Source organism: Acinonyx jubatus, chromosome B1 (genome assembly GCF_027475565.1).
Source record: "Acinonyx jubatus isolate Ajub_Pintada_27869175 chromosome B1, VMU_Ajub_asm_v1.0, whole genome shotgun sequence".
NCBI lineage: Eukaryota > Metazoa > Chordata > Mammalia > Carnivora > Felidae > Acinonyx > Acinonyx jubatus.
The window spans coordinates 125,034,020-125,059,636 of record NC_069382.1 but is presented as its reverse complement, the minus strand read 5'-3'; the positions used below and the strand labels follow the sequence as shown (position 1 = coordinate 125,059,636).

Here is a 25,617-nt window from a genome sequence, read left to right as displayed (position 1 = left end):
AGCTGATTCTAAAATTCATGTGGAAATGCAATGGAACCGGTGTAAGGGGAAAAAGGCAACAAAAGAAAGTCGTGAAAAAGAACAAAGTTGGAAGACACACCTCTCAATTTCATAACTTACTAATAGCTATAATAATTAACATAGCAACTTATTAGTTAAAGATAGACATTTAGATCAGTGGAATAGAACTGAGAGACCAGAATTAACGCATATATCCATGGTTAATTGAATTTAAACAAGAGTGTCAAAACCGTTCAATGGGGAAAGAATAGTCTTTTCAAAAATCATGCAAATACAACTAGGTAGCCGCATGCAAAAGAATGAATTCAGATCCCTACCTCAAACCATATATAAAAATTAACTCCAAATGGATCACATACACTTAAATGTAAGAGCTAAATCTATGTAACTGTTATAGGAAAACATAGGTGTAACTTTAGTAACTTTATTTTGGCAATAGATTCTTAGATATGGCACTCAAAGCACAACAGGAAAGTAAAATGTTGGATTTCATCAAAATTAAAAACATATACTTCAAAGGGCAGAATCAAAAAAGGTGAAAAGACAACCCACAGCTTGATAGAAAAATGTTTGCAAATCATGTATCTAGTACATAAACAATAAAGTTGGAATGGTTCAATATGAAGAAGAAAAATAAACCAATCAAAAATAGGCAAAGGATCTCAACAGACAGGTTTTCAAAGAATGTGTATACATTGTCAATAAGCACATTAAAAGATTCCCAAAACTATTTGCCCTTGTAGAAATGCAAATGAAAAATATAATGAGCTACCACTTCACACCCTCTAGGAAGGTTATACATCAAAAGGACAGGTATAGCAATGTTGACAGGTTGTGGAAAATTGGAACCCTCATGCATTGCTGGTAAGAATATAAAATAGTGTAGCTGGTTCAGAAGCAGTCTGACAGTTTCTCAAATGTTAAACACAGAGTTATTATATAATATTCCACTCTAGATATATGCCCTGGAGAAATGAAAACTTATGTACACACAAAAACTTGCACACAAATATTCATAGCTTTATTAATAAAGCAAAAAAAAGGGGGGGAAACAACTCAAATGTCTATCAGCTGATGGATGGATAAATAAAAGCAGTATACCCATAAAATGGAATATTATTTGGCAATAAAATAAAATAAAGCATCAGTAACATGGTACATGGGTCAACCTTGAAAACTATGCTAAATGAAAGATTCCAGTTACAATAGATAACATATCATATGATTTCCTTTATGTGAAATGTCAAAAATAGGCAAATGTATAGGCATAGAAAATAAATTAGTGATTGCCTAAGGCTGGAGAAAATTAGGGGGTTGGGATATAATGGCTAAGGGGAACTTGTCGTCGACTCTGGGTCTGGAGTTCTTTCTTGTCCATCAAGAAAGCGGGACCCAGAATTAAAAAAGCAAGAGATGGCTAATGTCTTGGAGAAGACAAGAGCCCTGATTAAGGGTCCTTGCTCCTTTTTTATTAGGATCAGAAGGCTTACAAACATGGTGATGGACGTGCACAAAGAGACAATGAAACTGTGAACATTAACTCCTGGGCATGAAGATCTGTGGGGTTAGGGGTTTGGGTTAATACAAACCAAAATCCTGGCACCAGGGCAGAAGGTTGTTTACAGCCGACTTGAGACACCACCTCTGTTTACCTAAACTGGTCTAGGGGACAAGAAAGACAGAGCATGCTACCTCAGGGTCAACAAGGCACCTGTGTTTTGCTAATTAGCTCTGCTCTGGGCAACTTTGCCCTGAAGCGGTCTATAGCCCTATTTACCTGTTTACCTAATTTGATCCTTCCTTTCTGTGAAAGCAGCTTTCTGCTATTGTACTAAGTTGGGGGTGTTTCTGCCCTGAATACCTAACCTTGTTTACCTCGTATACCTTTATCCTGTACTGAGGCCTTTGTCTTTCCCTATCTATACTGGGGCCTTTGCCCTGCCTTGCCTATACCTATTTACCTAAACTTGTTTACCCAAACTTGGGTGTGAAAGTCCCATGGCTTTCTAATTCTTTATGCCTTGTTAACCCATTGGTGCAAGCTCAGGGAATTCCTAAGTTTATTCCCCACAGGAACTGGAGTTCTTTGGGGAATAATGTTCTAAAACTGATTGCAGTGGTAGTAGCATGTCTGTGAATACATTGAAGCCACTGAATTGTGAACACTTTGAAGTGAATTATATCTATGTATATTATATCTCAATGAAGTAATTAAAAAAAAGAAAAGAAAAGAAACGTCTGGAACCGGTTTATGTTGAAATCCCCAGTTCTCCAACTCTCTGTGATTCTATTTCTTCATCTGTAAAATGGAAATAATATTATCTACCACAGAGAGCTGCTATGAAAATTAAGGGAATTAATGCATGCAAAGAACAAAGGACTTACAACAGCCTGGCATTAGGAAGTATGTGTGTGTGTGTGTGTGTGTGTGTGTGTGTGTGTGTGTGTGTTAGTTCTTTTTATGCACAGAGGGTTAAGGGAAAACATAAAAGAAGCATCCAACTCCAGCACAGTGGGAGAGGCTTAAAGAAAGGATGACCAAATTAATTTTGAAAGATGAGCAAGGATTATCAAGGCATAAGTAGAAGGGAAGGTGTATGCCACAATGTAAAGAGTATATGTAAAAGTATGCAGACATCAAGAATTCAAAGTATCCTAAAAGTAAATATGAATGTTTCCTGAAATAAGTGAAATTGAAATGCTGAAAATTCCAGCAGCCTGTGTGTAAGTTATTTTTTTTTAAGAGCCCCTTTGGAGACAAGTCAATTAGAAATTTGCTTGTGAAAATGAGGTTAGCATGATATAATTTAGATAAGGTGCATCAAGTTAAAGATACTATCATTACAATTTTGATCTAGCCTGAAGTTTAGATAAAATGGTTCTCATTTTTGTTATGGAAACAGTGTAATCAGTAAACATAGCTCCATAATGTACACATATTTTGTTGTCTCTTCTGCTGATTGTACCCATCTTATGTGAGAGAAAAGGGAAGAATGTGATTTTTATAAACAGACACTTGAGGATTATACGCTAATGATGGCCTATGCACCTGATGTAATTTATAGTAACATGAATTTGTGTTCGCTTCAGTACTGACTGAATAAAATCATCATAATTGACGCATGACAATGGCTTGACAATATCTTATTCTTTCTCATCACACCAATTTTTAAGATGATTGCTGTCATGCAGACATGTGTGAGTATCACTGTTGCACTGAGAAACTATGTATGACCGGATGTTTTTCCTTTTGGAAGCTGAAACCTGAACTCTCAGACTTGTGCTTGCCTTGCCAGCACATCTACTGAACTCTCGGACTTAATAATGAATAAATATTTCAGAGATGTATTATATAATTTACTTCTGAAAAATAGATTTACTAGTTGTTTCCAGGTGTTTAGTAAGATATTGACAGTCATTTGCAAATTCAAAGATGTAGACCCAGCGGGTCTATATAACCTCCATAATTTCTGCAGTATTCTAAACAAAATTATATGAACTATATTATACTTCACTTTCAGAATTGCATTATACCACTGTATCTGAAAGAAGCTCAAATGTCAAGGTGACTTTGATGTTTTAAGTTATCTTTCACCAATTCAATGGTTTTAAGCATAGTTACAATAACACAAGACCGGTCCTTAAATAGAATTCCTCAGAAATAAACATAAGTATAAAAATAAAAACTAGAGAGATGGTTCTGCTATAGAGTTTACTCTTTGGAGTTACAAAAAGGAATCTATTAATGACTTAATAATCATTAAAGCTTATAGATAATGTTACCAGCTAACGCTTAGACCACACTTACTAAAAATCTTATTCTTCATATTTTAATATCTCCTGCTTTCTTGGAACCCTCAAGATTATTATTTACATTTTCTTGATATGACCTAGACTTATAGCTAATTCAATAACTTCTTCAAGAGGCACCTGAGTGGCTCAGTTGCTTGAGCATCTGACTTCAGCTCAGATCATGATCTCATGGTTCAAGGGTTTGAGCCCTATGTCAGGCTCTGTGCTGACAGCTCAGAGCCTAGAGCCTCCTTTGGATTCTGTGTCTCCCTTTCTCTGCCTTCCTCTGCTAACCCTCTGCCTCTCTCAAAAATAAATAAACCTTAAAAAAAAATTTTTTTTAAATAACTTCTTCAAGTTACCTATATGGTAAAAACTAAGCATTGAATTTGTGTTTGTCTGACTCCCTAACCACCCATGATAGAGGAACAAGTACTAGACTAAATTGTCCTTCTAAACAACTAGAAAACTGAGCAAAGAATGGAAAAACCTTCAAGCATTGGTTAGCAGGTGAAAAAGGATTTTGATTACTAAGAGGTTAGAAACAACTAAGTGATCCCAATAATCACCCCAGATTTCTGGCTGGTGAGCAATTTCCATACTAGAGGCACAGGAATAAATCCAAACCAGAGCTTGTCAGTCTCACTGAGTTTAGAAATTAGAGATATAAGTTTGGGAAGGCTGAGGTGGTTGGTAATTTAGGGACATGCTCTGGAATAGAGGGAGCCACTGAGGAGGTATTAATACTTGCAGAAATTCTGAGTCTTGGCTGAGTAATAGGTTGTAAATGCGTATGGAGAAACTACAGAGCTGGGCAAAAAATGAGAGGAAGCAGATCAATTCCCATAACTCACATATGATGTAGAGAATTTAGAAAAAGATTTCATTTGGGGTGGGGGATCTTTTTCTACCAAGACTTTAAAAGGATATATGAAAAGCATGTGTTTATCTTTGAAATATGTAGCAATTAATAGATATTTAGGTGAACAAAGTTAGATAGCTATAAAGTGGGATAGTCCTATGTATCTTGTTATATTGGTGTCTTAAATGTTGCCCTGACCTCTCAAAAGGTCCAGCTTCTTATCAAGAAGATAATATTTCATCTGCCATTTTTGAACTTTAATAGCATGTTGATGGTGCTGCTGTTTCATAGTTGACCTAAATTAGCCTTGGATAAACACATGAAAAAAAAAATCACAGGAAGTTGTCTTTGCCTATGTTTTAGAACGCTTCCCAATCAGTAAGGAAAAGCAGTTTTGAGTTAAAATGTAATAATTAGATTTATGTTTACAAAGGAAATAAATTTTGAGGAAACCTAGCATGCTTCCCCAGTGTCTCTCAAAGAGCCATGGAGTTGGATGGCAGCTTTTCCAGTGAGGGGCTAGACTTTAAGTAGGATTAAGATTCTTTCAGGGACACAGGAACAGGTTTTGACCAATAGGGAACCATTTATCAAATCGGTATCCGTTGAACTAAATGGGACCCTAGGGTAGTCTGAAATGAAGAGATACCTCCAAAAAGCATTCAACATGGGAGTAGCTTACTCATCTGTCAGCTTCCAGAACACAACCAGCTATTCAAATTCAGCTCCCTCCAGGGAAGCAGGAGTCAGTCAAGGAGAGAACCACCATACTGCATCAAGGTCCCAGAAATGGAAAAGTTGGTCAAGGAAAGGAAGGCAAATGCATACTCTTTCAGAATACACCCCTTGGGTTTTTTAATGATCGGTTGGAATACAAAGAGGTTTGGGTTTTAAGGTGTCGTTTCACAGCATCTCCATGTAAACTGTGTACTAATTATTTTAACCTGGAAACAGAAAGGCAATCATGCTGGAAACAGAACTGTGATTCTTACATGTTTAAGATCTTTTAGCCAGAATTTCAGGTTCTCTGGGTGATGGAAGTTAGCATGAGAAAATGAGCATTATATTTTTTTAAGGGTTTTTTTTCTTTGGTAGACATTATTTTATTTATTTTCATTTTATTTTTCTTCTCCTCTTTTTAAAAAATTTTTAACCATTGCTAGTGGCATGATATGTGAAATGGGAAAATGAAATGTTCAAACTAATTTTTTCCCACTGATTCTTATATAGAGTAATGTGTTCCACAGTTAAGTTAAAAATAACATGCTGTATGTTGTTCTGAGCCACATATAATCTCCAAGACCATGGTCAATAAAGCACTCAAGAAAATGAAGATTTGAAGCAGAATGGTCTGAAGTCTATTGGGGAAGAAAGAAGAAACTGATTAGCATTTGAAAGCAAGGTCTTTTACTTTTTTAAAAGTCAAGGAGAATAAAAAAGTGATCACTCATCAAGAACAAAGAGTTTGAAAAATATCTCACCTTTGTTTTATTAGTCCTTTCAAATTTTAAGAATGACCTTTGGTTATCAACTCCAAGAACCAAGATGCATTTTAATACACATAGCGTTGCATTTGGGAACACAAACCTAAGACGGTTTGTGGAATGCAAGAATAAATAGGACCAATGCTTATTTTTTGACATTCCTAAGTGACTTTTGCTCTATGAAGGATGTCATAGACAGGATAAGTGTTAGGGCTGGTTTAGGCTAAGTATTCTGATTTATTATACACTAAACTATAGCAATACAAAAAAAAAAGTTTTCTACCTCTTTATATTTTCCAGTAAATTATCAGAATCTCCCTCTAATTCCTTAATATGTCTCCATAATTAATTCAACCCTGTAATTCATATCCACAACCCTGATAAAAGCTGGCACAGAGGTCATTTCTATGTCTTATTATTATTTTTAATAACATTTCAGGTAATCTTTTTTACATGCTTATTAATTTGTGAAACAGAATATTGTCTTTGTAGCTTTAAGTTCAGACTTCTCTATATTTTGTAAATCCCCATAGATTTGTTTCTTTCTTTTAAATATCAGCACCTTTCTGCTTTCTACTGTTATGTTTCTGCCCTCTATGCAGGAGATCTTTTCTTTTAAGCTTCCCACTGTGCTTCGTAATAAAATCAAAAGAAAAAGGTACATCCTTCAGAAAGCATTCAGCTCACTAGAAATAGAAAACCCGTCACCTTATTCTTAAAACCTTAGATCAGGCAGGCCAGTGGCAGAAATAGTGAGTACATTTTCTACAAAGGATATAGAATGGGCCTAGAGAAATTGTTAAGTGCCTTGTTCTCTCCAGATCTCCTTTTAGGGAAGAGACCATCTTTGTTCAGGAAAAAAAAAAACAAAAAACAAAAAACAAAAAACAAAAAAACTTGAGACTGATGGGAGAGAAACTTTTCCTCCACCCTCTTAGGTTCCAATGTTGGAGGGCCTGTGAATTAAGGGGCAGTAGTCTGATTAACAAGGAAAGGCAGATTTCCTTCAAAAGGCAAATTGAAGGCAGATTTCCTTCAAAAAGGAAAGAAAGGAAGGGTCTATTGTTTGTTTGTTTAATTCTAAAGGGAATGAAAAGTCTGTCTCCTTACTGGAATTTGCAAGAAATTCCCCTGGAGGAGGGTTAATGGCAGTTGAAGTTTCAGGAGGCTCTGCTTTAGTCAGATAAAGAAAGTTCAGATAAGATTTTAAATGTTTTCACTTTAAAATAATGTTTGTGCTAAAACTGTGATCCCATCAATATGCTGACTAAAGTTGAAGTGTGAATTCAGAAGAAGAGTGTGTAAATAACTCTACTTTAGAAATGAAAAGGAGTTTGAGACTATGGAGTGTGGAAAGAGAGAGAAGAAGAATGATTGATTGGTTGAGAAACTGATGAGGTTTTGGGGTGATGATGGGGTTCATAGGCTGATAGCCAAGAAAGAATTCTTGAAGACATCTTTGGTGCAAAAAGGTGATTTTATTAAAGCACAGGGACAGTTCCCATGGGCAGAAAGAGCTACGCTGGGGTTGTGAAGAATGGTTATATACCATGGACTTGCTGGAGGTAAAGTCAAAAGGGAAGTTTCCAAAGAGATTTTCATATGCTAAAGACTCACAGATTACTGGAGGTTTAGCTATTGTGAAACTAAGGTTGTTTTTCCCTCTAGCAAAGCATTAACATTAAGACAATAAGGGAGTTCCTGGACTTTAGGCTCTTGATGGGATTGCCTTTTTGTTGTAAACTCTTGGAGAGTCTTATCAATTTAACCATTTGTGTGTTTTGTTTGTTTGTTTGTTTCTTTTTCCCTTTCCTGTTTTTAGGTACCTGGGAATGTCCAAGGAACATCATACATGCCCCACCCAGGCAGGGGGTAGGGAGGGAGGGCGGGAGTGGTGGACAGATTCCATGCTAGCTTGTACTTTCCCCTAGCCTGCATTATGCTCCATCATCAATACCACCATGTATTAAAAGACCAAGTTGTTTTTCTTGTATCTGCTATGTGGTTTCTGAAACTCCTCCCCACCACCCCAAGCATGTGAACATACCAAATGCTGAAGACAGTCTAAATTAGTAGTGAAGAATGATGAGGTTTTGGAGTGATGGGGGGTTTCAGAACTGATGGCCAAGAAAGAATTCTTAAAGATTTTGTGTGTGTGTGTGAAAAAAGGTGATTTCATTAAAGTACATGGATAGGAGTCATGGGCAGAAAGAGCTACACTGGGGTTGTGAGGAGTGACTGGTTATATACTATGGAGTTGGGGTAGGGAAAGGCAAAGGGGAGGCCTCCAGAAGGACTTTCGTATGCTAAAGAGGTCTCCTAAGATAACTGAGGCCTTGATATTGTCAGCTAACTGTTTTGTCCTCTAGTAAGGCATTAGCATTAGGATGGTAGGGGCTTCCTAGAGAAATGTTATACTCTATATTTGCCTCAAGTATTTGTCAATAGACTGCAGGTTATAAAGAAATTTAGTTTACCTGCCATTTCCTTCTTGCCTTTGAGCATTACTATACAGGGGAGGGTGATGTTGGGGCTCCAGAAAACCGAGTCTATAGCTTTCTGGAGATTAGGCTATTGATAAGATTGCCTTTTTTTTTTTTTTTTTTTGTAATTTACTAAGCTATTTTTAAAGTGATGGAGACTCATGTCCTACATGACTGTGGTCTCTATAGTTAACCACTTGTTTTCTTTCCTTTCCTTTGTCCTCAGGCAGCCAGGAGTGCCTGAGGAATATCACACACATCCCACCTGGGTGGGGAAGTATGCTAGCTTCTATTTTGCCCTCAGCTTGCCTTGTGCTCCCTCATCAAAGAATACAGTCTTTAGTATCAGACAACACTGGATTCCAATTTCAATCTTTCTCATGAGCTTGTGAGGTCAGGAACATTACTTGTCTACTCTGTTCTCCAAGTTTCAGTTCTCCCGTTTGTAATATGACAATAACAACGCCAGAGTGTCCCAAGGACTAAGTGAGATGATGAATACAAAGTGAAAAGGATATCACAGGCCTCATGCAAGCTTTTTATTATTGTTTGTGTTTTTTATTTGCTTCTTCCCTTAGCCTGAAATATGCTTTGGGTTAAAAAAAAAATGCTTGGGCTCTGAACTTCCTTTATTCTACTAATTCTTTCTCATGTAAGTGTCTCAGACTAGTTCTGTCTCCACTCCATTTTTCATTCTCCAACCACTAGGCTTCTATTTTGACTTCTCCAAAGAAACTACTTTCCAAAAGTCATCATGATCTCCTATTTGACAAATGATGGACGTTTTCACATTTTCTCTCTCTGTACCCATTACCTACATTAGAATCCATTGCCAACTTACTCCTTGAAACCCTGTCCTCTCTTGAGTCCTCTAGCAGTGTCTTTCCTGATTCTCTTCTGACCTCTCTATTCCTTCTATCTCCTTTGCTGAAGTCTCTTTTTCCAGAATTCCATTTCTGACTGTTTCTATACTTTCCCCCTTAATGACTTCATTTACTTTCTTCTTTTTTCTTTTAATTTTTTAAATGTTTATTTAGTTTTTGAATGAGAGAGAGAGACAGAGTGCAAGCAGGGGAGGGCAAAGAAAGAGGGAAAAACAGAATCTGAAGCAGGCTTCAGGCTGTAAGCTGTCAGCACAGAGCCTGATACAGGGCTCGAACTCACAAACTGCGAGATCATGACCTGAGCTGAAGTCTGATGCTTAATCAACTGAGCCATCTAGGCTCTCCTTTATTTTTGAAAATTATAAACAAATTTTTATTCCCAACCCTGGCCTCTCCCTCATACTTTAGACTGATTCATCAAACAAATGTTGAAATAAGTATTATATATTCAATGATAAGTTAGAAAATGTGGGAAACAAAAACTAACAGCAAAATCATTCATAATCCCCCCATAAAAACTTAACTAAATATTTTAGCATTTTTTCACTTACGAGCTAAACAAAACTAAGTTACTTTACCCATAATAATGGAGATAATTATGATTCTAAACTCAGAGGACTATTGGGCATAAATATACAAATAGCACTTGAAAAGTGCCCAGCATATAATAAGTCGTATACAGGTGTCTTTGGCTATTATTACTACTTATCATTATTTTTCAAACCACACACCACTATGGACTGAAAATTCATATGTTGAAACCAATCCCCTGTGTGATGGTATTTTTAGCTGAGGCCTTTGAGAGTAAGTTGGTCATGAGAGTGGAGCCCTCATAAGAAGAGACACAATAATGATCTCTCTGGTCTCTGCCAAGTGACATGGGGCAGCCAAGCCCCTCATTAGACATTGGATCTATTGGCACCTTGATCTTGGACTTCCTAGCCTCCAGAACTATGTGAAATAAGTATTTTTTAAGCCACTTGGTTCATGGTAATTTTTTTTTTAATTTTTTTTTCAACGTTTATTTATTTTTGGGACAGAGAGAGACAGAGCATGAACAGGGGAGGGGCAGAGAGAGAGGGAGACACAGAATCGGAAACAGGCTCCAGGCTCTGAGCCATCAGCCCAGAGCCTGACGCGGGGCTCGAACTTACGGACCGCGAGATCGTGACCTAGCTGAAGTCGGACGCTTAACCGACTGCGCCACCCAGGCGCCCCGGTTCATGGTAATTTTTTATAATAACCTTAACTAAAACACACACATTCATGGATAGTTTTGTGCATTTTCTTCCTATTTAGCAATATATGAATGAATATTTTTAATGTAAATAAATAGCTTTTGTACAGCAGATGTGATCAATAGTTGGTTTTTTGTTTTTTTGTTTTTTTTTTTTCCCCTGCTACCTGATGAATTATCTTTACATTTGCTTCAAACTTCCATTAACTTACCCAGGCTGTATATAATTTCCAACATGCCAGCTGAAACTCAACATTTTTATTTCTCATTCACTGAAATGTATTGAATGCACATTAAAACAATGTTCTTAAAGTGATATCTTTAATCTATCTAAAACACTAACAAAAACAAACCAATCCCAAACTTAAAAATGTTATTCTTGGTTTAAGAAAATGACCTGTGGCCCAAGTCTGAGCAGATGGCACAGTACCAGGGCACTGAGACACTGGGGTTGATGACTGAATGTGCTGTGTAGTAGTTGATCATACAGATACACTTACAAAGAAAAATCCATACTTTTTGAGCATTTAGTTTGTTTTCAAGTTCTCACTGGAGAAGTTTCAATGAACATTCTTTTAGATACATACTTGTGTGTATTTATGATTACCCTCTTAGATGTAAAATTACCGGAAGAAATAATATAAAAATATGAAGGCATTTGCCTTCCTACTGTGAATTTGTTTGCTTGAAAAGCTGTTGCAATTTTAACTCACATAAGTGGTGTATAAGAAAGACTGTTTCTTCACATGCTTGTTGATAAACATTAACATTCTTTTTCATCTTTGCCAGTCTGATGAGCAATAAATAAAATAATTCAACTTATTTTAATTTGTATTTTTCAAAGGTGTGTTAAGAGAACAAAAATAAATAATTCATCCTCAGTGTTTGCTATTGGACTTTGTCCCTTTAAAATTTAATCTTTAAAGATTATGATGATTTTAACATTTGCAATTTCTTCCAATAAATATAATTACCCTTTTAGCTGATTATATGAGTCACAATTATGCAGAAAAAAAGAAAACACATATTTTCATTCTTCTATTAAATTTGAATGTGTGTTAATTTTGTATTCAGTGTTGTAGGTTTTTACAAAATACTCTCTTTGGTTGGATGTTAATTTATTGACTGAAAGTTATAATTCCTTTAATAGAATTTGACACATACCCCAAATAAAAAACATTCATGGAAAGTCTCAGAAGTCCATACTCTTCTGAAGCCTGATGCCCCCATGAAGTATGGCATAGCTTTATAACACTGATGCCTGATGCCCCCTAGGAAGTATGGCATAGCTTTATAGCACTCACTTCTCACTAAATATCACATCTAGTATTTCAATGAATCCCATCAGCTCTACTTTTATGAGTTACCAGCAATCCAATTTCTTCTTATCAAATCCATTTTCCTACCAAGTTATGATCAGCTCACTTCTAGTTTACTGCAATGGACTTGTAATTGATCTCCTAGCTTCTGTCCTGTTCCTTCCAATCTATTGTCAATAGTAACTGTCAACTGTCTAGTAAAGTGTTAAACATATTAGATCATGTCCCTCCTCTGCTCAGAGCCTATTTGGCTGTCCATCTCAGTGGAAGTAACAGCTAAAGTCATTACAAGTTTAAAGGTCCTGTTTAAGCTCCACCTGACACACACCCATTACTGCTCAGACATATCCTATTTGATTCTAGTCCCCTAGGTTTCTGCCACATTAGTGTCCCTCCATCTCTCAAACATGTCAGAGAAACTCCTGCCTGACACCTTTGCACTTAGTCTATTTTCAGTCTGGTGCTCTTTCTACAGAGGCTCTTCCTAATTGAAGGCCCTGCCTTTTCTCACATGCTCTTTGTTCTCATTATTTGTTTAATTTTTCCCCGCAGCACTTATCATCGTCTGATATAACATATATATTACTTATTTTTTGTCTTCTGTCCCTCCCATTGTAATGTAGGTCCAGAAGGGTAGAGATGTCTGTTTATTGTTTGCTTTATTCACTGTCATATTCCTAACATGTGCCTGGCATTAACACTCTTTTGAATGACAAAAAAAAAAAAAAAAAAAACATGAATTTCTGCTATTTTCCTGTAAGGAATATTACTTTGGATAGAAATACCATTAGTCATAAACATTCCAAGTTTAATTTTATATGACTTTCACTGTGTTCTGATATTTAATTAGTTTGTATTTATTAAATGTTTTTATATCCTGATGGAAATAAAATCTTATCATAAGGTTCTGCTGACATTTATTAACATTACTGTTCTTTGCAATATTTTGACATGAACATGATATATCCACCAGAAAGCTTATAAATATCATCATCATTCTGAAGTCAAATGTTACCAAGTTCTTTAGTTTAATATTTTCTAGACATCTTACATTTGGTGTAGCCACATGTAACTTGCAACTGCAATATGCTATGTCTCAAAACATGTTCTGGATACTTTTTCTTGGGATAACTGCACTTACGAAGTACTGTGTACCTAGTAAACTTTTAACAATATTTATAGAATAGAATTGACTCTCCCATGTGGCTGTGCACTTAGATTCACTTAGGTGTTAAATTTAGCAAAAATAATGAGGACTTGGACCAAGCAAACAAACAAAAAATATTATTCAGCAGTCATATTCAGAAAGCGAACTGAGAGTCTGGTATTTCTAAGCTTATATATGATAATCACATGGTCCATAAAATCTTAGTCTCCTAAAATGTATTTTCAAGTGCGTGCTAGGGAAAATCAATAAATGAGAACTAATGTACTTAGGATTGTTGTGATTGCCTATTGTCCTTGGTAACCTTGTATAGCCAGTTACAACATCCTATATTTCTTTCAGAGACTCATGAAAACAAAATGAACATTTTTGTTGTTGTTGTTTTGCCACTCTCTAGTTAGCCTATAAGTCACTAAGATGTAACCATTTCATGATTTGAAAGCAGTGTATAAAATCAAATATTTTATTTTTAAAATGAATTATTTCGCATACTGATAGCTTTATGTTCAATTCAAAGTATTTTTTTTTCATTTAAATAACTGCCTACAAAATAGGAGTCAGAAATAATATGTAAGATATGGTTTTAGGAAGATAGAAGGGCTTTCAAATTTACTTTTATGATTTATAACTTGAACGCTGTGTGATAAAAATACTTAAACAAGGAGTTTGAAAGGTACGCTTAGTGCAGTATTTTCTAAATATTTGCTCTTCCATAAAATCCTTTTGCAAAAGCCCCTTTTAAAACATTTTCGTTGCATATCCCTGTGACCGGCTTTTCTTCTCTCCAAGCAACTCAGACATTCTTTTCCTTACACCACCTAGACTGTTTATTACTCTGCAGATATTCTGCATGTTTGTTTTACTATCCTGATATCTTAATATGTTTTTAATAACAAATTTCATACCATTAGCCTTTTTAACTTATAGAGTTTCAAATATTCATAAAAAAATAATAATTTGTGGGCACCTGGGTGGCTCAGACCGCTAAGCATCCAACTCTTGATACAGACTCAGGTCATGATCTCACGGTTCATGAGGTCCAGCACTTCATTGGGCTCTGAGCTGACAGCACAGAGCCTGCTTGAGATTCTCTCTCCCTCTCTGTCTCTCAAAATAAATAAATAAACTTTTAAAAAAATAATGATTTTTTTTTTTTCCAAGGAGAATGGTGGTCATTAGTTTTGTATCCCTAAGCAAAATACAAGTTCACACTGTGCATAAAGACAACTCTTGTTTGCTTCAGCCAGGAGCATATTTTATGAGGGGAAAAAATTTAAACAGGCCATTAAGAAATGTTCTTATTCTATTTTTAATGTTTTTGAGCTATGCCTGTGAGCAGAATTACAAGGAATTTTCAGCGACTCAATCCCAGTTTCTCCATCCCGGCGTTCTGTGAAGCTGTGCGTACCAAAACCTCTAAACAGCTCTCAGTAAAGCCTTGGCAATAGAGCTTGTCACTTGTACCTATCAGAAATGTCAGATGCTTTTTGCCAACTCTATCACTAGCAAACAATATTGCATAGTTATTAAAATACGGGAATTAACTACAAAATCTGCAAGTGGCAAACAGTGTTGTAAATCAACTAAGCAATTAGCGTGAGATTTTTTTAAGTGACTGAATACAAATTCAGAATTATGAAGTTATTATCTAATAACCCAACAAGTGATGTGAATAAATCCTTGCTAATATGGAAATTATCAAACCAATGAAATACTCTTTTCTACAAGCAGGTCTATGGGTCCTCATGCTAATGCAGTTAGATTGATAAACTACAGGCATTCTGTGAAAGCTTTGTTTATTCCAATTGCTGAGGATTCTGCTTAGAGAATCTGTCATCCAAATGATCAGCAAATCAAAATCTGCAATTTGTTTTCATTTAATAGACAGACAGGTTTTCACCAGCTTAAACTCAGTTCTATTAATACTCTTTGAAACTAATTGCTGGAAAATGAATTTTAAAGGCAGGCTTTTTATAATTTCTCCCCCCTCCCACCCTGCACTCCCCATCTGTATAATAGAAGACTCGAGGCCATCTGTATACACTTTGGAAATATATGTTAAATAGGCACAGGCTATAATCTCCTGTCACTCATCTGCATTGTTGCAAAGGACCCCTGGACCTTGCTTCTGCCACAATTCATCCTATACTCTGTTCTCAAAATTACTTTATGATTATGCTATTTCCCTTCCACAAAGCTCCAGTTCCTTGCCAAATAAAAGGCAGAAACCTGAATATGGCTTCAATGCCCTCCATTATCTGGTCTCATTTACCATACTTTTATTTTTGTTTATATGCAATGTAACACTCATACAGAAAAAAAAAGCTCAAATCATTATTTAATGAATAATTAAGTAACAACCAGCAACCACTGTCTAGAACAAAAAATAGAATGTTCTCATTACTACAGGAGCCATCTTTCCTTGTGCCTCTTTCTGATCATATCTTCCCCAACATCTCAGAGCTAACCACCCAGAGGTGATCACCTCCTTGGTTTTCTTCAGAGTATCTCCACCTGGGTGTGGATCCTTAAATATATAGTTAACTTTACCTTTTTATGGATGTTATAAAAATGGAATCAGACTGTTTTCTTCCAGTATTGTTTTTTTCACCCAACATTATTCTTTTAAAAGTCTGTTCATGTTACTGTGTTTCTTAAATTTTAAGCTGTTTAGTATTACATTGCATCCATATACCAAACTATATTTATCTTTTCCATATTGATGAACATTTGGATTTTAATTATTTCCAGATTTGGGCTATTACAAACAATGCTGCTATAAGCATTCTTGGGTATATATTTTGGTACCCAAAATTCTCTAACTGTTCATACCCAAGAATTGAAATTGTTAGAACATTGCTGTACATGTCTTCATGGCTAGATAAATATTTCTGTTAACATTCAAAAACAAGCAAAAGTAATTTGCCTATAAACATCTCCATTCTCTACCAAGCATGTCAAGATGTTTTCTAAAGTGTTGAACCAGGGCACCTGGGTGGCTCAATCAGTTAAGAGGCTGACTCTTGATTTCAGCTCAGGTCATGATCTTGCAGTTTGTGAGTTCAAGCCCCTCATTGGGCTCTGTGCTGACAGTGCAGAGCCTGCTTGGGATTCTCTTTCTCCCCCTCTCTGTCTGCCCCTCCCCTGCTTGTGTTCTTTCTTTCTCTCTCTCAAAATAAATAAATAAACTTTAAAAATTTAAAAATAAAGTGTTGAACAAATTTAAACATCCAGCAATAGTGAATGATAGCTCCTGTTTCTTCGTATCCTTAGCAGTATTTGGGATCATCAGACTCCCTGTCTTTCTACTTCTCATCTCTTTACTCTTGCTTTGGGATTTTCTAGTTGTTTATTCCTTTGCACCATGGGCATTAATTCTGAGCTATTACAGGTCACTAATTCTCTCTTTATCTGTTACTAATCTGCTGATTAACTCAGTCATTAAATTCTTTGGATATTGTCTTTACCAATTCTTAAATTTCTCTTTAGTTCTTTCCAATTGTGTAATGACACTTCATATGGTTTCCAATTTCCTATCAATTTGCCCTATATTTCCTTAAACACAGTAACATAATTTTTACAATATGCATCTGAAAATTTCAGTATCTGAGTCCTTGAATGATCTATTTCTGTTGTATACTATTTCTGCCAGTTCTATATATGAAATAGAATTTCATTTTACACGATATTTTTGACTTCTGTTTTGAATATTATATTCAAGCAATTACTTGAAGGAATAATGTAAGACCAAAAATGATACTTCCTCTAGAGAGTATTGTGTTTTGGTTTGTTTTTTTTCTCTGTCAAGCATCTGGAGTCTCTCCCAGTCTCACACCAGTTTAAATTGCATTAAAATGTGAGACAAATTATGGAGATCTACATTTTAATCTGTAGGTTGAAAATTTTGAGCTCCAAAGATATAAAGTTGAAGTAAAATGATTTATGATGAATTTCTGTTCTGTAACCTACTGTGTGATCTTGAGACATTTTTCCTAATTTTTCTTATCTGTTAAAATAGTGTGTAAATGTTAACTCCCAAAATGGTGATTTAGTGACTTTTTTTTTTTATATATATATATTCCATTGTGTTTCTCTGGTGTTTTGTGTGTACTAGTTATGGTGTGTGTTGATTTTGTTTTGTTTTGTTTTGTTTTGAGTATGTGGCTTTTCCAATATTAAGTTATGAGTATTTTGAAAGTGGTGCTCATGACTTTTTACAATATTGACTATAGTGAGTACTATACTCACTATATTGAGTGTAGTACCTTGATGCTATAGCCACTCAATTCATGTTAAATAGATAAGTCAGCGAATGAATAAATATTGGAAATAGGTGCATAGATAAAAGAAATTCAGCCAGGATCAGTATTCTATTAGATTTCTATATCCAAGATCAGTATTTCTATTATATAGCGTAGACTTTCAATCTAATTTCTGTTGCTATGTTTACCTGTCCACTTTATTGACTGATTGTCCTCATAAAGCACAACTGGTCTGAGGTAGGATTTATAAATAATGATCTGAATCTGTAAAAGAGCTTAAAAACAAAGCTTGAAAACATCTATCTAGAAGAGAAGTGATAGGATGTAATAAAGGTTTATTTCAGCCATAAAATGTAAAAAGCATGTCCATTAATAATTCATCAACCTTCTTTAAAAGAGCCCTTATAAAACCATTTTTACTCTATACCTTTAATCAATTCTAGCTGATTTTGCTAGTATCAGATTTTGACAATAAAACTCTGAAAGGATCCATCTGCCTCGGGATTCGCTTTCAATATTGAAATTAAAAATAATTTTGAGAGGAAAATTTAGCATATTAAGGAAATATAATTTAGCGTTTTAAACAATTTCTCTAAAGAGAGAGGAGTAAAAATGAAAAAAAGGCAGCAAAATTTCATATCAAAGCATACATCAGAATAATATTTGTGCCACACAGATCGTTTAGTTTTACAATATATTTAATTAATATTCTTAATTGTTTAACTATCACCTTGAAGAGGATATTCAGCTTTCTGGTAACTAAATTGCCGTTAAACTTTAGAAATATATTGGATTGTGAGGTCCATGGATAAATAGAGAATACATATGGTCTAAAATTATTGATAGAGGAATTAGTCAAGTAAGATCTTTTACGAACCATCTTTCCTTTTGTTTGTCAATGGATAGGTGTTTAAAATATAGACTAATTCTAATTCTAGAATTCTAGAATTTCCTAAGCTTATCTGCATTCTTCTGAATATAATCTTCCTTTTTTTTTTTTTTGCATTTATTTAATTTGTTAAGATCCTGACTTCATGGCCTACTTCAGACTCTTTGCACACTGCATAGTCATTGGCTAGGTTTATATTTTGTCCATACAACTGAATGAACAGTAGCAAATTCTGTCAGTTATCTGAAAGATTAGTATACATTTTAAAATGTAGAAATATTTAGATCATCAAGATGTTCTGTATTTTACATATAATTTGAAAGGATTGATTGCTTAGCTTTTTCTCATTTGATATCATTTAGATTAAACAAATCAGTATTATTAGAAATTATTATTCATTCTCAAAACCTCTCTTCTACTGATCTATCAATTTGTCAATGTTCATTAGCATCAAGTACTTCTCTAATGGAAAAACAATCAGGAGCTTACTAATTAAAAAAAAATTGAAATTTCTTTTTTCTCACATTCTGGAGTCCTAGAGAGTTAGAGTCTGGTATTGCATTTCACATGTGAAGGACATAGACTTCTTCTGCCTTGTTTCTCTACTAGGTGTGCTGTAAACAGTTATCAGAGCCCTAGTCATTATGTGTTCATTCCAGCTGGGAAGAACAATGTACAAAGTACCTGCTTACATTTCATTGGCCAGAATTAGTCACATGGTCTCACCTTGCCTAAAAGGACTGTGGATTGTCTTTAGTCTCAGGTGCTAAAAATAAAAATACATAAATACATAAATATATGGATACACACACACACACACACACATATGCATATACATGTACATAATTAGTGAGAAAGAGAACAGCCCCTGGAGAACAAATAGCAGTCACCACCTTTACTTATTTACTGATTTATTTTAGTCTAAGGTAAGATATAAACAGTTGACCAAGACCAAATTTTTTTAAAAAGAGAAAACTTCAGTAATTTAGAAAACATGATTTAAAAAACATTGCAAATACAACAATATCAACACAGTTGTAGGTGAGCATTGAACTTTGAACTGATTTTCTGGGTATCCAAAGTGAAATAGGATACCAAAAGAATTAGATACCTTATTTTAATTATTTAGAAAAGGGTATTACTGAAGCAAAATGAAGCTCTCTTGGCTCTAAACAATCCAAAAATTAATATCATGGTAATTTTTAGAGGAAAACTGAATGTTATGGTGGACAAATTCCTGTAATTGATGTAGTGACTCTATAAGCACTTACTTAGTGTCTTTGACTAAAAGCCAAAGTAAATGTATTATTGTACATCTCAATGCAGTCTCATCTGCGAGTCCCGAAGGAAGGATGATCCAAGGATAAAATCTTTAGGTTTTCTGGCTTAGACCCAGGATAGGTAGATTTTAATCTGCCAGGAGGGCTAGATATATATCTATCTATGTATATAGGTAGATATAGATATAGATATAGATATAGATATAGATATAGATATAGATAGATATAGATAGAAAGATATAGATAGATATAGGTAGATATAGATATAGACATATGGATGGTTATCTGTAAATATTACTGTTCTAAAAGGTTTTTGAACAAGTTTAGGAAATTAAGGAATAAGTTATCTGATTTTCTATGGTCTGCCAGCATGTTTCAAAACAACTGAGTTCTCTTAACACCAGGTGTTCTGAAAAGTGAAAGGAGTCTATTTGTTAAATGTAAGAGGACACAAACACAGAATGATAAAAGAGGTAGAAGCAGAAACCAATTTGCTAAATTTGCTAAATTTGCTAAATTACACAATTTACCAAAAACTTAGGTGAATTTCTCATAGCAATAGTAGAGAAGCTATTTTTGCAATGAAATGTGTTTGTACTTCAAAATTACTTATCAAGAAACTCCCAGTAAATGTTATGTTATAAATGTTAGTTAAATTATATGTTCTTAGAATTTTTTGTTCTTTTCAGAGAGTTTATGTAGATTACATCTGTTAAAATATTATTTAACATATTTTTGACATATATAGATAATAAATGCTTCAGGATACAATAATCTTAGAGTTTCTTGAACTTACATTGGTCTTAAGATGGCAAGAAAAATGAATTCATAGCCCCTGAAGTTTTAGAGTTACTTTCATCTAATTTTTATATGGTAGTAATTAAATGAGAGATGAAAAGAAATTCAGTGATAAAACATTGTTCAATAGTGTGATACATTAATAACACATAAGTTATATTGCTAAGTTAATTCTCTCAAAGTTCAAAGGCAATTTTTAAGCTGTTTCTAAGCAAATCTCTTTGAAGAATTAATTTTTGCTTTTAGGGAGCACTATAGATTGACATCAAGGATTTCTCTTATTTCCGTGTAGGAAGAACCTTTTGTAATGGTCTCTGAAAATGTCTTGGGTAAGCCGAAGAAATACCAGGGCTTCTCCATTGATGTTTTGGATGCCTTATCTAACTACCTGGGTTTTAACTATGAAATTTATGTTGCACCGGATCACAAGTATGGAAGCCCACAAGAAGATGGGACATGGAATGGCTTGGTAGGAGAACTGGTCTTTAAGGTGAGCATTTATCTATCTATTATCTAAAGATTGAACTATAACTTTTAGAAGCTAATTTCATGTAAAATAAGTGCAAGGCAAAACATTGAGTGGTGATGTTGAACGCAAACGTCAGCAAAAGTTTCAGCCAGTACTATTTCCTGAACTTTGTGTAAAGAAAAATTGATGACAGAATAAAGCTAATTTTTAAAGTGTTTCTTATAATAGAAAAGTATCTAGAACAAGGCTTCACCTTTGCCAAACTTGCACTCTAAACATTTGTATGTATCCTTACTGATATATTTATCCTTGTTCTTTTATTTTTCAAAGAGGTACTTAAATGTCTCTATTTGCTTATCTCTACTTCTGTCAGTTTTTGCTTCATTTTTTTGAATCTCTGTTATTAGGTGCACACATGTTTGTAATTATTATGTCTTCTTGACAAATTTTTGAAGAGTTGGGTTCAGGTTTATTTTTCACTAGTTGATTTATATATGTTTCATTTTCCTCTCTGTTCTTTCTTTTTTTGCCCCTCCTTGGGTTAATTGGATATTTTTTTGTATTTGACTTAGTTTCCTCTTTTGACTCTGTACTATATCTCTTTGTATTTCTGTTTTTGTGGTTAGTATAGAGATTATGATATGCATTCTTAACTTACCACATTCTATCTAGTTTAATATCATTCACATTTTTAAAAAGGTATAAACTTGTAGCAATATAATTTCATTTATACCACCCTATCTTTTATGCTATTGTGGTCATAATAGCTACTGTGGTCAGAACTCCACAGTGAAATGTAATATTTTTTTTATTTAAACAATCAGTTGTCTTATACAGATATAAAGAGAAAAAAGTTTTCTGGTATTTAACTACTTATCCACTATTTCTAAGGTTCTTTATTTATTTCTACTTATCTGAGCTCCTATCTGAAAGCATTTACTTCGGAAGAACTTCCTTTGGAATGTCTTGAAGTTCAGTCCAAGTGGCTCTCAACTTTTTTAACCTTGAAATGTCTTTATTGCCCTCAGTATTGAATGATACTCATATATACAAAACTCTGAGTTGACAATTTTTCTTAATTTTCATCATTTTAAAGATGTCTTCCTATAATCTTTTGTCATATGTTGTTTCTGATGAGAAGTTAGACATCATTTGTACTTTTGTTCCTTTTTTTAGTGTGGGGTGGCTTTTTTTTACAATTTTTTTTTCATTTTTGATGTTTTGATGTTTAACTCTGATATGCCTAGATGTGGTTTTCTTTGTATGTATTCTCCTAGGGATTCACTAAACTCCAGGATATGTTTCACAAAATCTAATAAATGTTGGCAATTATTTCTATAATTATTTTTTCTACCCTTTTCCCTTTCTTCACTCCCTTTTTAAGGCTCAGAAAATATTCAGGTTAGACTTCTTAGTTTTGTCTCTAGGTCACTGAAATCTTATTTAATTTCTTAAAATATTTTTACTCTCTGACTTTTACATTTTTACTCTGTGACTTTTACATTGTTTTGATCTGCTTTCAAGTTGACTGATTCTTTATTCTACAGTCTCCAATTTCTGCTAAGTCCATGTAATAAGTTCGTTTTAGATAGCTTATTTTTCAGTTCTAGAATTTCAGGTTTTAAAAAATAATTTCCATTTCTCTTCTGAGATTCCATACCTTTTTATCATTCTGATCGTCTTGTAAGTCCTTCATCATGTTCACAATAGCTGCTTTAACGTCCTTGTCTGCTACAATTTCAACATCTTTTCCATCTCCAGATAGGTCTGTGTTGACCGCTTTTGCTGTTAACTACATTTTTCTAGTTCTTCACATTTTTGTTTTTTCACGTTTGATTGGGTACTGAGCATTGTGGTTGATACATTATTAAGACTTGAGATTATGTCTCTGAGGTTGCATGCTCTGAAGAGGATTGACTTTGTTTTATTAGGCAATTATTGGTTTCCCCTAAACTTGTTGAGGTTTGGTTTTACATGCTGTTAAGTCAGGTCTTTTTTATATTAGTTTTTAGGGAAAATCCATTGGTTTTAGCAATCCTTCTATTCCTAAGCATAGCCTTCTGGAGTTTTTACGAAAACTCTGTGGCTCTCATCAAATCCTTGTGACTTAGAGGGACTCAAAATGTAATCTCTATCATCCTTGCCGTAGGCAGTAATTATAATCTTTTGTTCCTTTAGTCTTCTGGTTGTTAATTTCTGCTGATTTTTTAAAAAGTCATTCTCCTACATGTGCAGTTTAAGAGTCAGCTGAAGACTTGAGAGAGGCTTACTCACAAATTTTTGGCCCATTCTTCCATGAGTCTCTCCTCTCTGTGATTTCTGTTGTAATTTCTGGCCACTCTGGCCACATCAAACTCCATTTTCTGACATATGATGCTCATAAGGCTCTGACTTTCTATTTGTGCTCTAGTTACCCTTTATTGCCTAAACTGAGGTGGGTCTTCAATGAATAAGCCATATGAAAATGGTTCTCTCCTAATGTAGTTACCATTTTTCAGGGGTGAGATACCCTTCAGTTTCTTCCTGCTTTTGGTTGATCTTCAGTCCTTTCAACTAGTGTGTTTTTAAATTTGATACAGAATTTATCATTGTTGTTGGGTTAATCCAGGAAAACTATCTCATCATTGCCAGAACTGGAATTATTTCTGAAATACATTAAAGTATTCAGAAAGCTAAAGGAACTGAATAAGTTGTTTCCAAGAAATGGGAAAGAGAAAAAATAAAAGGTTTTGAAGACAGTGGTAGGAAAAATAATAAAGCTGTTTTTATAGCCATTAAAACCTTACTGAGTTTGGTTTATTTATTAAACGAATTACACATGGACTTATTTGAAAAAAAATAATATCAATATTTTCAGTAGGAAAGGGGGAATTATCAATTCTCATTCCTCGTATTAAAACCATGATAATTTATCTTGTATTCCTACATTAAAAACCCACAAAGCCCATATTCTGCCTTTGTATTTCTGAGAGGTCCTGCCTGATCTGAACCCAGATGAGCAATTATGTTAAAACGAAGGACAAAGAAAAGCAAAGACATTATAAAAATTGCTTTATAGGGATTACAGATAAAATTCTTAATGCTAACAAACTTCATTTGCTAAATGCAAGTGAATGATAAATAAGCATTAGAATTAGTCTAATGTTGTTGATGCTGACTTTAAGCTTGTGGGCTTGCTCCTAAATTTAGTTAAATTTTTGAGACTTGCTTTTTCACTTTTGTGTGAGGAATACAAGAATGTTACTTCAAAGACTACTTACAACTATAACTTTTCCAAAAATATTTTAAGAATTTATTATATAAGAACCACACATAAGCACTAGTATGCTAGTCTTCATAAGCATTTAATTTAATTGTTTTCATATTTACATGTAAGAGCATGCCATTATTGTAGGATAACGTAAAGTTCACTGCCATCCTTTTATGAAGCAAAACTTTAGGCTTAAAGAAGGTAACTGATGAATGACTTTTAGCCCCACCAAATTATAACCCTGTTCATTGTAACTAGAGTTTTATTTTATCCAAGGAGATAGTTAGTCATTCTGACTAGGCTTTGAGAAATACTTAGGTAGTTTTCAGATGTAGAAGAATAAGCCAACACAAAAGTTTGCTGGAATAGGCAAAGATAGGAGGAAAATCGAGAAAATGTGGTGTCATGAAAGCAAACGGAAGATAACATTTTAAGAAGAAAATCATCTGACTTCGGCTCAGGTCACAATGTCACTCAGGTCATGATTTCACGGTTCATGAGTTCAAGCCCCACATCAGGCTCTGTGCTGACAGCTCAGAGCCTGGAGCCTGCTTCAGATTCTGTGTGCCCCTCCCCCAGATTCTCTCTCTGCCCCTCCCCCACTCACACTCTGTTTCTCCCTCTCTCTCAAAAATGAACTTAAAAATTTAATAAACAAAAAAGAAGGAAAGGAGAGTCAACATTAAAATATGACTGCTAACATATTGAGGGTACATAACATTTTCCTTAACTTTATTCTATTATTGATAGAAATGTAAATTCTAATCTCCAAAAAATAAACCTATGAATTCAATTATATGAATGATAATATAGTAAAATATCATAAGGTAATTTAGGTAACCCAATAAGATTCATCATATCGAAATTTTCATAGGCTTATTTACCCCTGTAAAGCAAAATAACACCATTGAAATGGCATAATAACATTATGACAGACTTCAAAAAAAAAAAAAACCATTGCTTTACTGTTATATATTTTCTGCTAGTGTAGACATTTTTCATGAATAAGTATATTTTAAATAACAGTAAATACAGTTGACCCTTAAACAACATGGGTTGAACTACTGAGTCCACTTAACTGACTAACTTCCTAAGAGAAAACCAAAATTAAAAGAAGTCTAGGAGTCTGTTATGATGATTATAGACAGACCATCACATTAAAAAAGAGTCAAAGAAGAAACATGGAAAGTTTCCAAGTTTATTTGATTTTTCCAGGGGTGGCACTCATGAGTCAGAGTTGGGTTGATCTCATATATTAAAAGGTCTTTCCATTAAAACCAGAAGTCAGGCACTCAGTTACATACATACTTTTTAGAGAGGAAAATGCAGCCAGAGAGAGCAAAGAATTGCCTATACATATAGGCAATAAAATTTATATATATATATATATATATATATATATATATATATATATATAAAGTC

The 25,617-nt window shown here is 34.3% G+C and overlaps 1 protein-coding gene and 1 long non-coding RNA gene across 2 annotated transcripts in view; one reads left to right on the top strand and one right to left on the bottom strand.

The window, feature by feature from the left end:
- The window catches only part of GRID2 (glutamate ionotropic receptor delta type subunit 2), a 1,419,162-nt gene that overhangs the window by 1,067,370 nt on the left and 326,175 nt on the right, over positions 1-25,617 (top strand). Inside the window, exon 10 of the mRNA XM_027060847.2 lies at positions 20,769-20,966. Coding sequence (XP_026916648.2) covers positions 20,769-20,966 — 198 coding nt within the window. The remainder of the gene's footprint in view (positions 1-20,768; positions 20,967-25,617) is intronic.
- Positions 1-25,617, bottom strand: part of LOC113599767 (uncharacterized) — a 49,720-nt gene that overhangs the window by 4,966 nt on the left and 19,137 nt on the right. The gene's annotated exons all lie outside the window — the stretch shown is intronic.